Genomic DNA, 13,153 nt, shown 5'->3' with positions numbered 1-13,153 from the left:
AGACACATGCACAGTTAGGTCAACACAGGCTGATGCAAGGCAACTTAACTTTGTGGTGTAGACAAGGCCTCAATAAACAAGACAGACAGAGGAAAGGGATGTAACTAACACAAGCTTTTTGAACAATATGGTGGGCAGCAAATGTCACAGTAATGTCACTATTTTTCTTTGGGGGGGGGGTGAAGGGATACATGATGGGAGGAAGCCTTGCTGGGAATAAAATAGATAAAAGAGACAAAGAAGGACAGTAGGGGTAAGTGTGATGGGGAAAAGAGAAAATGGAATGGACAGGGGAAATTAGCTTGAGATGAAGATATTGAGGGAGGGGATGGAATGGAGTGTGAGCAAACTGCTAAGCGGTGATGGGGGAAAATACTAAGAGTGAAAACTATTAAACAGTTGGACAGAATGTTGTCAGTGTCTAAAGGTGCCTGTGGCAGCTGCTTTTCTCAGCTCCTGGGGGCTGAATTTCTGGGTGGCCTCTCCCAGCAGTCTGTTTTTGAGTTCACATCCTAGCACCCACCTAGGCTCTCTTCTGCACAGTGTTTAAGCTGCCCTCTCCATGATCTCTGCTCCTATTGGCTGAGGTCCTGCCAGGAACTGTTAATCTGAGTAGCTATTGTGGTGAGACCATTAAATCTTCAAAATGATATATTTTATCAGGCCAAGATTTTCAAAAGCACCTAATAATCTTGGGGTCCCAACTTGACACCTGAGACCTGATTTTCAGAAAGTGCTGTATGCTTAGGGCATGTCTACACTGCAGTTAAAAACCTGTGGCTGCCCTGTGCCAGCTGACTCAGGCTCACCGAGCTATTTAATAGCAGTATAGCCATTTGGGGCTTGGGAGGGAGATGGGGTTCTAGGACCCTGTGAGGTGGGAGGTTTCCAGAGTTCAGGCTGCAGCCAGAGCCCATCTACACTGCAATTAAACAGGTCCTTAGCCCAACCCTGGGTCAGCTGACATGGACCAGCCAGAGGTGTGTAATTGCAGTGTAGACATACCCTTAGGGTGAAATCCTGTCTCCACTGATCTCAGTAGGAATCTTCTCATTCTCTCGAGTGGAGAGTGGATTTCCTCCCTGGCCCTTTAAGGTGTCTGAAGTTGAGCTCTTAAAATCATTAATCCCTTCTGAAAATTTAGGTGCTTGTTTTATCTCTTGTCAACTTCTAACTTCTTCAATTTATTTTCTTGAGACAAAGCGGGTGAGGTCACATTGGACCAACTTCTACTGGTGAAAGAGACAAGCCTTTGAGCTTACAGAGAAATTTCTTTCAAGTCTGGGAAAGGTACTCAGTGTGACAGTTAAGTACAAGGTGAAACAGATTGTTTAACATATTGTAATAGACCATTGCAGGGGAAGTGGCCAGTTAACACCTCATAGGACAAAAAAGGGGGGTGAGTGGCTTACAGATTTGTTGTAGGGTTCAGAGTAGCAGCCGTGTTAGTCTGTATCCGCAAAAAGAAAAGGAGTACTTGTGGCACCTTAGAGACTAACAAATTTATTTAAATTCAGTGTCTTCAGTAACACCATGACTTTTAGGGTCTAGCAATGTTATGAATATAAGCTTGCAGGCTCTTCTCTTGAAGGGGTTGTGCAGGTTTCCTTTGACAATGAGGACTGAAAGGTCAGATATGGAGTGATCGCTTTGTGAAATGTATTCACCCACGGGTGAGATGGATGGTGGGTTTTTTGTCTTTGATCACTTTGCTGTGTGAGTTCATGCTAATATATGGTTTGGATGGGTGAGACAGACTTAGAACTGCAAAAGTTTTATTACATTTTTTCAGGTCAGAGCTCCCTCTTGTGTGTATCTTGACTATTGCAGGTTTCAGAGTAGCAGCCGTATTAGTCTGTATCCGCAAAAAGAAAAGGAATATTTTTGGCACCTTAGAGACTAACAAATTTATTTGAGCATAAGCTTTCGTGAGCTAGAGCTCACTTCATCTGATGCATGCACTATTGCAGTAAACTGGAATTGATAATTGTCATTTGGGTTCATGCTATTTGTGTATCTTTAGCTTGTTTTAAAGGTTATTTCTGGAACTGGAAGCTTAGTAGAAATGTTAGTGAATAATCACTAACTATAGTTACATCTGCAAATGCCTATGTAATTTAGGGGGCTGATCTGAAGTTTATAATACTAAATTTCTGCTGTAAATTCTTACAGGCTGGAAATGTCTTCATTAGTCTCCTAATCCAGAGGTTCTCAAACTGTGGGTCAAGATGCCATTTTCATGGGTTCACTAGAGCTGGTGTTAATCTCACTGGAACCCGGGGCTGAAGTGAAACCCCAAGCCCTGCCACCTGGAGCTAAAGCCAAAGCCCAAGGGATTCAGCTCTTTCCCTCCTTGCTTCAGCCCTACGCAGGGGGTGGGAAGAGGCATATAGTAGTTTTTATTGTCAGAAGGGGGTCGTGGTGCAATGAAGCTTGAAAACCACTGTGGACCTAATCTAGCAGGTACAATCAGAAGCAAGAGATGTAGAACATACAGCCCATTTCCCTGTTAATGCAGGATTGTTTCCTGTAATTGGTCCAATATAATTTTAGCTTTTGCATGCAGTGGATCTTGCAGCATTTCCGTTGGTAGAATTCCACACCCTAACAGAACAGACTGTTGAGAAGCCTCCCAAATGTAGCCTGATGTTCCCTTTCTTTTTTTCGATTTTATTTCTTAGTGCACCATAATAAATTCCTATTCTTCCTTGGTGTTTGCAACTTATAAATAGTTGTAGACCTGTTTCTCTCCTAGCCATAATTGCTTAGCCACGCTATACATATATTTCCAGAAAAATTCAGCCTAAGGTACACCACTAGCATGTTGAAATCTAAGCTCAAATGGTCATAAGCAAAGTTATGAGCAACTGAAAACCAGGCCTTAAATGGAAAGTGTCAGTCAACCTTAACTAGAGGTGGTGCTCCAGCGTCGCCAGTAATAACTCTCGTTCCCTCCAGCCTCTCACTTCTGAACTGCACCTTCAATTCTAAAATGTTTGCCATAATACAGCTACCCGAACAACCTACAGTATCCCAGATGTGACTGCATGGGAGCCATATAGAGGAAATATTGCCTCTTTTCTCTTTGCTATCCATTATTGGCCCTAGGCCTTTGAGCATTGCTGCTTCCTGGGTTTCTCCTTTCCATTATGTCTTGGGATCCCCTTCAGAATGTTGGCTTGCATTTTTTCCAAATATCTCTTCCATTCTTACCTGTTTTTCTCCTAATTCCTTGTACTCTAGATTTTTCTGTTTTGCTGGGTGTTTGCAGCTCCACAAGTTAGTATAACTTTATTTGTGCCCAACCCTGGTGGCATTTGCTCCTTCCGAGCCTCCCCCCAGCCACTTACTAAAATCAGCAATGAAATAGCTAATATGACAATGTGTTGTCGTTGGCCTTTAGAGTAAGTCCCACTATCCTCCTAACAGGGTACAAAGGAGCTCACAATTCTCACAGCTATGGGTTCAGGCTGTCTTCAGCCTCAGGAAGACACCACTACATTAGTTAATTGATCTGTTCATATTGGGCCCACATCTACAAAGGGATTTAGGTACCTAAGTCTCAGTTTAAGGTAGGGTGACCAGATATCCGGTTTTTGACTGGAACACCTGGACGAAAAGGGATCCTGGCAGCTCCGCTCAGCAGCGCTGCGCAGCGGGACTGGAAGGCTCCCTGCTAGCCTCCGTGCTACATGGCTCCCAGGAAGCAGCCGGCATGTCCGGCTCCTAGGCTTAGGGATGACCAGGGGGGTCCACATGCTGCCCCACCCCCCGACTGCAAGTGCAGCTCCCATTGGCCGGGTCAGGGCAGGGGACGAAGTAGTGTGACTCGCGAATGCTCAGGCAGGCGGTTGTTGAGGGGTCATGGCGTGCGCCTCTCCTGCTGCTGCAGTCCCTCTTCTCCTCCTCACACTCCTCCTGTGGCCGGGCTCAAGCTGCGGCGTGTGCCCTGTGGCAAACTGTGGTCTGTCACCCCATTGCCGGCACCCAGGAGTTCAAAGTATGTATCCCCATCTCCAAGTGCTGGGAATGGGGCTGCTGGAGGGGAGTGGATGAGAACGAGACAAACGCAGTGCCCAGCCTGGCCACCTCAGGGAGTCGGGGGCCGGCCCAGCCCAGCAGCACTGCCCCAGCACCACCTCCACCCCAGCAGCACCGCCCCCCTGGCTCAGGACAGTCCTCCTGAATCTGCCACTGGTCCCAGCAGCCCCAGACTCTGGATACGCCCATCCCCCTCACTGCATCCCTCCCTCGTCCCATCTCACCCTGCCCCCCACACCTAACCACCCCAGCCCAGTACCCCTTACAGGGCTCTCCCACCCATCCTCTCCACCTCCCAGAGCCACCACCCCCATGTCCCTCACCCCCCAGAGCCCTGCACCCCATTCACCTCCATACACTGCTGCGCTCCCGTTATGTCCATATGCACCTGTAGCCTTCTGCCTCCCCCTGCATCCCTATCCACCCAACATACCCCTCCTCTCTCCTTTACTGCCTCCTCTCACCCCCACCCTGCTCTCGTCCTTGGCCTCTTTCCCTCTCCATCCGCTCTCCTCCCCCAACCCCACCTCCATCTTTTCCCCTGCAGTCCGCACTCCTCCCTTCCCAACAGGGTGATTTAGGCATCCCCTGGAAGAGTGGAGTCCTCCCGGGCACCATCATAATCGGAGAAAGAAAATGAAAAAGCAATAAAACCAGTCAATAAAACTCAGCCAGTGGCCCAAGGCCCAGGTAGAGCAGAGCCCCCTCATTGCCAGGCGGCCAGCCTCCAGCCCTTCACTCTGGGACCCAATCTTCATGCTGGGCACAGCAGCACTGCAGCCCCCTGGGCGAGGGGCCCATGGGCACAGGAAGTCTCCTGCAGGTAGGGTGACCAAGCGATGGAGGGAGGGGGGATGGAGCGGGCAGGGCCTCGGGCATGGGACAAGGGGCAGGGCACAGGTGTTCGGTTTTCTGGAATTAGAAAGTTGGCAACCCTTGTTTAAGGTTTCACTACAATCCACAAAACCCCCATTTGGCTACTGCCTAAACTCACTCAGTGCCTAAATTTCCACTTTACAAGTTCTCTACTTGCCTAAGTTTTAGGGTGACCAGACATCCTCATAAAATCGGGACTGTCCCGATTTTTAGTTCTTTGTCCCACATCCTGACCGATGCAGGGTCAGGACACCATTTGTGCCGATATTGTGGCTTTGGCCGCTCTGGGAGCTTTTTTTTTTTTTTTTTTCCTTTGCTTCCCCCATGTGTCCTGATATTTTGTCCATTTCATCTGGTCACCCTACTAAGTTTCTGCCCCTGAGCATAGGCAGAGTGAGGGAGGAGTGTCTTCCTAAATCTCAGCACAATCCATGAACTGGAGGAAGATGGGCATTCATGTATCCATGTGGCGCATCAGTGACTGCCAGTAGCAAAATTCAACTGCTGGAGATGGGACACTAGGTGGGGAGATCTCTGAGTTACTACAGAGAATTCTTTGCCTGGTATCTACCTGGTGGGTCTTGCCCAAATGCTCAGGGTCTAACTGATCGCCATATTTGGGATTGGGAAGGAATTCTCCCCCAGGTCAGATTGGCAAGAGACCCTGGGGTTTTTCTTTTTTTGCCTTCCTCTGCAGCATGAGGCACAGGTCACTTGAAGGTTTAAACTAGTATAAATGAGGAATTCTCTATAACTTGAAGTCTTTAAACCTAGGGTTGCCAATTTTGATTGGATGTACTCCTGCAGATTTCATAACAATCTTTAATTAAAAATAGATCTTTAATTCCTGGACACTCCAGACCAATTCTGGAGGGCTGGATACCCTATTTAAACCATGCTTTGAGGACTTCAGTAACTCAGCCAGAGGTTAGGGGTCTATTTCAGGAGTGGGTGGGTGAGGTTCTGTGGCCTGCAATATACAGGAGGTCAGACTGGATGATCACAATGGTCCCTTCTGACCTTAAAGTCTGAGCCTGTCTTGCCTGCAGGGCCCAATCTGGTAGGTGTGCTCAGAGGCCATCTACAGGTTAGGAAGTGACAAGTCATCTTATAACTCTCTCATCCCAGTGATTAGAGCACCCGTAGGGGATTCAGGAGAGCCCAGTTCAACTCACCCCATCTGTCTGATTGGCGGGGGGAGTTTTTGAACAAGGGTTTCCAACCTCTGAGTGCCTTAACCACTGAGCTATGGGATATTCTGAAAAGGGCAAGGAGGGGTGTTTCCCTTACTCTCCATTGGACCTGTTCTACTTTGGATAAATACTTAAATAGTCATTGGGCCAGAGACAGTCAGGGTACATCTGCACTGGGGTGGGACGCCCCATGGCAGTGAGTTTCAGAGTCCAGGTCAACTGACTTGGGCTTGCATTATGGAGCCAAAAATAACAACATAGATATTCCTGCTCAGGCTAGAGCCTGAGCTCTGAGACCCACCCCTCTTGCTAGGTTTCAGAATCCGGGCTCCAGCCCAAGTGGGAATGTCTATGCTGCTATTTTTTTTAGCCCCACAGCATGAGCCCAAGTCAGTTAACCTGGACTCTGAGACTCACAGCTGTGAAGTTTTTTCAGTGTAGACATACCCATAGTGACTCTATTGCTCGGTGGTTAGGGCACCTAGTTGGGAGATGCAGGATCCACTCGTGCTGCTCCAATAACTTCATTTATCCAAATTAAAACAGATTTAACAGGAGATACTGAAGGAGCCCAACACTGCAATATCTCCTAGCTCATTGGTTAGAGCACCCTCCTGAGAGGTAGGAGACCCCTTGTTCAAATGCTTCTCCCCAACTGGCAAAGAGGGGGGATCTGAACGTGGCTCTAATTGGTGAGCTAAAAGTTTATCATTTAGGCATCACCACCTGCTCCAGCTGCTTTGTGTTGAGCGAGGCAGGGACCTAACTCATTCTCCCAAGGAACTGCTTAGGTCCTTAGGCAGCCTGACTCCAGAAGCAGGGTTCCCAGTTGTGGATACAGATTTAGATGCTTCCTTCCAGCCCAGAGTAAGACACCACACTGAGTGAAAGTGAGGGGCCTATGACATGCTCCTCATCAGCATCTGCTATTGGATAGCTTAGGTGGCTCCCTGCCTAGCATGCTGGCTTTTCTGAATCCCATTCTTAGGTGCCTATACAACGAATGGGATTCAGAAAACTCAGGCTTTGTCAATCCCATTGTTTCAGGGTGGTTTGTGTGGTTCTGTCTTTCTCTCTCTCCCCCCACCCCTCTAATGCTAACCCTGGAGGCACCTAAGTCCGTCTGAGTATGTCTGCACTGCAGTTAGACACTCACAGCTGGCCTGTGCTAGCTAACTTGGGCTTGGGCTAAGGGGCTAATTGTAGTGTAGATGTTTAGACTTGGGCTGGGGCCCCACCTCTAGGACCCTGCGAGGTCGGAGGGTCCCAGAGCTCAGGCTGCAGCCCAAGACTGAACGTCTACCCTGCAATTACACAATACCTTAGCCTAAGCTCTGAGAGCCCAAATCAGCTGGCATGGGCCAGCCATGGTTTTTTAATTGCAGTGTAGACAGACCCTTTGTAGATCCAGATCTCTGCTTGCAAAATGAATCTACACTTCTGCAGAATCTGTATGTCATGCAGACCACATAAATACATTAGATGGGCTGGATCTGTTTTTTGATACTACTACTGGGACATGCTATATCGGAAGCTAATCAGCAGGAATAGACATGTTAAAACAAATTTAAGTGTGTCCACACAATAAGTTTGCACTGACTTAACTAAATCTGTTCCTAAACTGATATAGCTAAATCAGTACAACTCTTGTATGGAAGATCTAATTCACCTCAAGAAGGCTTTACATCAAAGAGTAGGAAAAGCCATTGAACTGTTATCCCTATTAAGAACACAAAAGAAACATCCAAAAGGGAGACAAGGTGGACCTGCACCTTACCTCTTCATGTACACCCCACCAGCACAATGTTTCTTCCACCATGGATTCTTTGTAGAGAGCTCCTGCCTTCCAACCTCATTGCCTTTCTTAGAAGCATTTTCCCTGGCATCTTTTTTCAAACCTTCTCTAACTTTGTCACTGACACCTTCCTTCCCAATTAATTCTAACTGCTTGGATCTTGGTGTTTTATTTTTGCTGATCTCCATGTTGTTATCTGTCAGTTCTCTATTCTTGGGGAACCAGGGCGCCATATCCAGCCTGTCTGACTCACGAAGGACATCACCCACCCTCCGCTTGAATCAAAACTGATCAGAGGAAAGCCTTACAAAAAGCAATGAAAAGGCAGTGAGACACACCCCTAAACCCCTCTGGACAAGGGTGACAGGATTAAGGCAACTCCCCTAGCCTCATTTGCATCGAAGATGGGCCAGGGAGACATCTCCATTAGCGTACAGAATGGAGAACAGCGATTCCAACGCAAGAACCTCACTAAACTCTGGGACCAGAAAAGCAGGGAAGCACTGCATGATGGGGGAATCTCTGCTCCAGATATTAACAAACCCACGCTTGCACACACCTAGCTCAGTAGTTATCAGACCAATTCTAGTAATAAATCCTTTATTGGTAACCAAAATTCTGAAGCTGCCTAATTGCATTGCGAGCTCCCTTGAAGGAACACCACCCATAGCCAAGAATGATGAGTTCCTATTGTCTAGCTTGAACAAAACAACTTTGGTATACTCCCTTGAGCCATCAGTTTACCCATAAACAAATCCAGCGTTCTCCCTTGAACCATTGTTGTTTCCCTACAAAAACCCCTAGCCATGCTCAAATAAGCGTTCTGATGCCTGGATCCAAAATCTGCATCAGTTTTATTGGGACTTCATCTTTTCCTGACTGATCGTGCTTGGGGGCTCTGCCTGTCTCCAGCACTCCAGACCCTCAGCTACCACCACCATCTGGGAACCCTGACCGGTTCAAGTTTCACGAAGTAGAGAGAACCCAACTCTCTCTCTCTGCTGTTGTTTTTTTTTTTTACTCTAGGTATAGCTTTCTAACCCTGACTTGTGTGATCAGTTATAGTTTTCTAAACCTGACTTTTGTAATCATATTTAAGCTAGATTTAATATTGTAACAGTTTTGTTTGTTTGGCTCGTCTTGTATGGTTATTAGCTGGCAATAAATAACTTTTATGATTAATCTGGTTGCTTATTTCCCTCCCTCCCTCTCGTGTTTTTGGCTTCCCCATTTGCTCTGCAGCAATGCTCCTCTTCCCTAAGCTAAAGATCCCTGTAACGCCCAAAAATCCTGTGGGGTTTGCTCAACAACTGTAACGTGAAAGTGGAGATAGGGACGTGCTGAACCTGTGGCATAGGAGGGTGGCAGCTTGGAAGTGCTGCTCAACCCAGCCTGCTGAGTCCAAGGACATATAAGGGTGACAGCAGGGCCGTCCCTAATCATACGCAAAGTGCACAGCTGTGTAGGGCACCAGGAAATTTAGGGCACCAGATTTCCTGGTGCCCTAGGAAGCTACATGCTGCTCCAGCCCCTGCTCTGCCCCCTCGCTGGCTCTTCCCCATGGCCCCCACCCCTGCTCTGCCCCAGTCCCCCCTCCACTCCCCTGAGGACTGCTGCAGGGTTGGGCCTGCACTCACCGGCGACAGGAAGTGCAGAGACCTGGCGCGCCACTAGTGAGTGATGGGGGGCAGTTCCCCCCTGCCCCCTCCAGCCAGCCCCCCCCCCATGCTCGGAAGCCGGCCTCGCTCCGCCCACGCCTGCAGGGCCCTCCGGCCTCGGCCGGCTTGCGCGGGGACGGCGGGCCAGGACCTGGCTGGGGAGGCGGGGCGGTTTCCGGGAGGGGGCTGCAGCCCATTTCAGGCTGTCTCAATGCGAAGCTTGCGTCTCCACCACTTCCCCAACAGCGGCCTCTACCGGCTGCCGTAGCCCGCCGCTCCTGTGGCTCGTGCGATGGAGCTTTAGGTAGCTCCTGCGATCGCCTGAAGACAACCGCACTGCCTTCGGACTAGCGGCCCGCGCGGGGAACGCTGCATTGCTGGGAGTTTCAGGAGGGGGCTCCGCCGTCGTTCCCTGCCGCGGCGCCGGGCCCAGCGGAGAGGCAGGACTCAGGCGCCTCTAAGGACGCGCATGGCTGGCCGTTGAGCGGTGAGGACCTGAGATTCGAACGGACGCAGCGGGCCAATCCGAGGCGGCGCCGGGGCTGAGCGCTGTGTTTGAGACGCGTCGGGAGGCGGGGATGGGGCTGTGAAGGGTCGGGGACGGGATGCCCAGGGGGGCGGTGTGAGCAGGTCGGGATGGTGGCGAGGGGGTGAGAGGCCGGCCGAGGCACGGCTGGGGCCGGAGCAGAGGGGGGCGCGAGGCTCGGCGGAGCCGGGATGACGGGGCGCGGCCGCGCCGTGGTGCGCCTGGCGGTGCTGCAGCAGCTGCGGGCCGCGTATGGGATCAAGGTGAAGAGTGGGAGCTGCCGAGGGGCGGCGGGGAAGCAGCCCGGAGCGGCGGCCGTCGAGGTAAGGGGGTGCTGCGCTAGGGGCTGTGGCCGGGGGGCAGCCGCCTGCGAGCCTGGGGACACCCTGGGCAGCAGCTGGGGCCCTGAGATGTTGGTTACCAGTCTTGTACCCCAATTAGGATTATCATCTGGCTGGTATTTCACCCACCTGGCTGGGTTTTTTTAATGGTTTTGTTAGTTGCCAGAAAAATAATGTAATTGGTCAGGTTTTCTTTTATGTAGGTCTAAAGATGTGCCTCACCATCACAATACACTGGGATATCTAACATTAAAAGTTTTTGGGTCCAGCTAAACATGCTGCAGTGTTCCCACTTCTGCAGTTTAAGCAGTAACAGATCAAAACTGTTGAATATACAGCAGCTGTCTGCCCACCAACAGGAGAGCACATCACTCATGTGTCTGAGCGAGGGTTTGGGTCATGTGAGGGCGAAGAAAGGTGGGAGGTATATTAAATAATGAAAGATCAGGGCAATGGTGCCAGTGATCCTATTACATCTCCTGGGGAGGGGAGCTCACATCAGAAACTGCACATTCAGTGGCAGCTGGCTAAATGAAACGACTACAAAGACCCAAAAATGTGCTGATAAAACAACTCTGTTATTGTGATGTTATCAAGCTTATCTATATATGTTATCTCACTAGCTAGTCGTAAGTGTTTGTTGAAGGTGCGCTTGCCTCAGGATTGGGGTTATGGTAGGCTTGCTTTGTGGGGGAAGGGAAGTGCTGGGTTTTTTGGATTTCAGAAGTGATAACCCTAACCATTCTTGGTACTGTATAAACAGGGCTGTAGTGGCGAAACAGAGAGTGATTATGTGCTACAAGGTGTAAACTGGTCACTCACTGAAGGTGTCAGGAAAAACTTTTCTAAGGCTTGCATCTGGAGAGGTACAATAAGTGGGTTTTCCCATTCCCTGAGCTGGTTACTGCAGCAGTCAGTCAGTATGATTTGGTAAAGTGATGGGTGTGTAAATGCTGATATTCCCTCTTGGGACCTCTGCATATGGCAAGGCAGAAAGACCTTGAAAAAGGAACTGCACTCTTAAATTAGTGCTTGCTTCCACAGTATTTAACATTTTCTCTGTGATGCCAAGTGTGCCAAAGGTGCTGTTGTATATTGCCAATTTGGTAAGCACTTTTTATATTTTAAGTGCTTTATCATCTCTGATTCTAAATGAAATTTTCTGCTATTTGTCTCATCTAATCCGAGTACATAGCTGCTGTACAATTACCCATCACTGTGTTTCTTTAGCAATTATTTGTTTCTCTGTACTCTAGCATTGAGAGGCTTTTCTTTGCATAATGACTGTTCAGTTTCTTAATATTAAAAACAGTAAATGTTCTTGCACTTTGAGTACACATCAGTATAACCTGAAAGTGAACTTTAAAGTGTTTGGGCTGAGTTCTAATGTAGTTTATTGTTATTGACTCTTCAGAAGTACATTCTCAGGATATTCTATTATTCGGTACCAAATGCTAGTCTTCAGTATCTAAAATATAAATTGTAACTTTCATGTTAATAATCAGAAATAAATTTACTCTAAAAATTAGGTTTCAGAGTACCAGCGGTGTTAGTCTGTATTTACAAAAAGAAAAGGAGTACTTGTGGCACCTTAGAGACTAACACATTTATTTGAGCATAAGCTTTTGTGAGCTACAGCTCACTTCATCGGATGCATCCAGTGGAAAATACAATGGGGAGATTTATATACACAGAGAACATGAAACAATGGGTGTTACCATACACACTGTAAGGAAAGTGATCACTTAAGATGAGCTAATACCAGCAAGGGGGGGGGGGGGACGGAGGAGAAGAAGAAAAACCTTTTGTAGTGATAATCAAGGTGGGCCATTTCCAGCAGCTGACAAGAACGTCTGAGGAACAGTGGGGGGGAGGGGAATAAACATGGAGAAATAAGAAAAGGAGTACTTGTGGCACCTTAGAGACTAACCAATTTATTTGAGCATGAGCTTTCGTGAGCTACAGCTCACTTCATCGGATGCATACCGTGGAAAGGATTTTGATTTTTTTGTTTTACAAGGAGCACAGGTTTGAAAAGGAAATTTTTTTTTTTCCTTTGGGCTGCTGGTAAGCAGGTTTCCAAGTAGTTGAAGGTTTTTTGCTTTGATTTGGGCCCAGAGCAGAGACAAGGGAATTGTCTTTTTCTGTAGGCTGACAATAAGTATCAGAGAATAGGTATTCTATTCCAGCACAGCAAAATTTTACAGCCAAGTTTTGTTTGTTTATTTCTAAACCTTGGGTGTAAAGTTAGTTAAAAACAGAGAGGTTAGAATGACAAAATCCACGGCTCGACAAAAGCTGGAATTAGCCAGTTTTCAGGCTGCGGAAAAACAAAGGGAACATGAAAGACAGATAGAACTCATGCGGCTGAAAATGGAAGCAAGGGACAAAGAAATGGAAGCAAGGGCCAAAGGACTGGAGGAGAAGGAAAAAGAGAGGAAGCATGTGGAGGAGGTGGAGAAGATAAAGGCTCAGGGGAATATCCCAACAAACCCTAGCAATCCTTCTCCAAGTACCACTTCCCATCCCAGAAAGTTCCCCACCTACAAGGCAGGCGATGATACTGAGGCCTTCTTAGAAAACTTCGAAAGGGCCTGCCTTGGGTACAGCATCTCTACCGACCAATACATGGTAGAGCTGAGGCCACAGCTCAGTGGACCTTTAGCTGAGGTGGCAGCTGAAATGCCTAAAGAACACATGAACAAGTATGAACTGTTTAAATC

General features: G+C 48.2%; 1 protein-coding gene across 3 annotated transcripts in view; it reads left to right on the top strand.

Annotated features, from left to right (window-relative positions):
• The first annotated feature begins 10,230 nt into the window (after window positions 1–10,230).
• LOC140913109 (neuroendocrine protein 7B2) overlaps window positions 10,231–13,153 on the top strand; it is a 96,128-nt gene continuing 93,205 nt past the window's right edge. For 2 of the 3 annotated variants that reach the window (XM_073348845.2, XM_073348844.2), the window contains exon 1: window positions 10,231–10,412. In XM_073348845.2, coding sequence (XP_073204946.2) covers window positions 10,281–10,412 — 132 coding nt within the window. In that variant the 5' untranslated portion in view covers window positions 10,231–10,280. The remainder of the gene's footprint in view (window positions 10,413–13,153) is intronic. The other variant, XM_073348846.2, reaches the window with a different exon arrangement.

The sequence above is a fragment of the Lepidochelys kempii genome, chromosome 6 (assembly GCF_965140285.1).
Source record: "Lepidochelys kempii isolate rLepKem1 chromosome 6, rLepKem1.hap1, whole genome shotgun sequence".
In the NCBI taxonomy this organism is placed as follows: domain Eukaryota; kingdom Metazoa; phylum Chordata; order Testudines; family Cheloniidae; genus Lepidochelys; species Lepidochelys kempii.
Note: the sequence above shows the minus strand (reverse complement) of the source record. Positions and strands in the feature narration are given on the sequence as shown.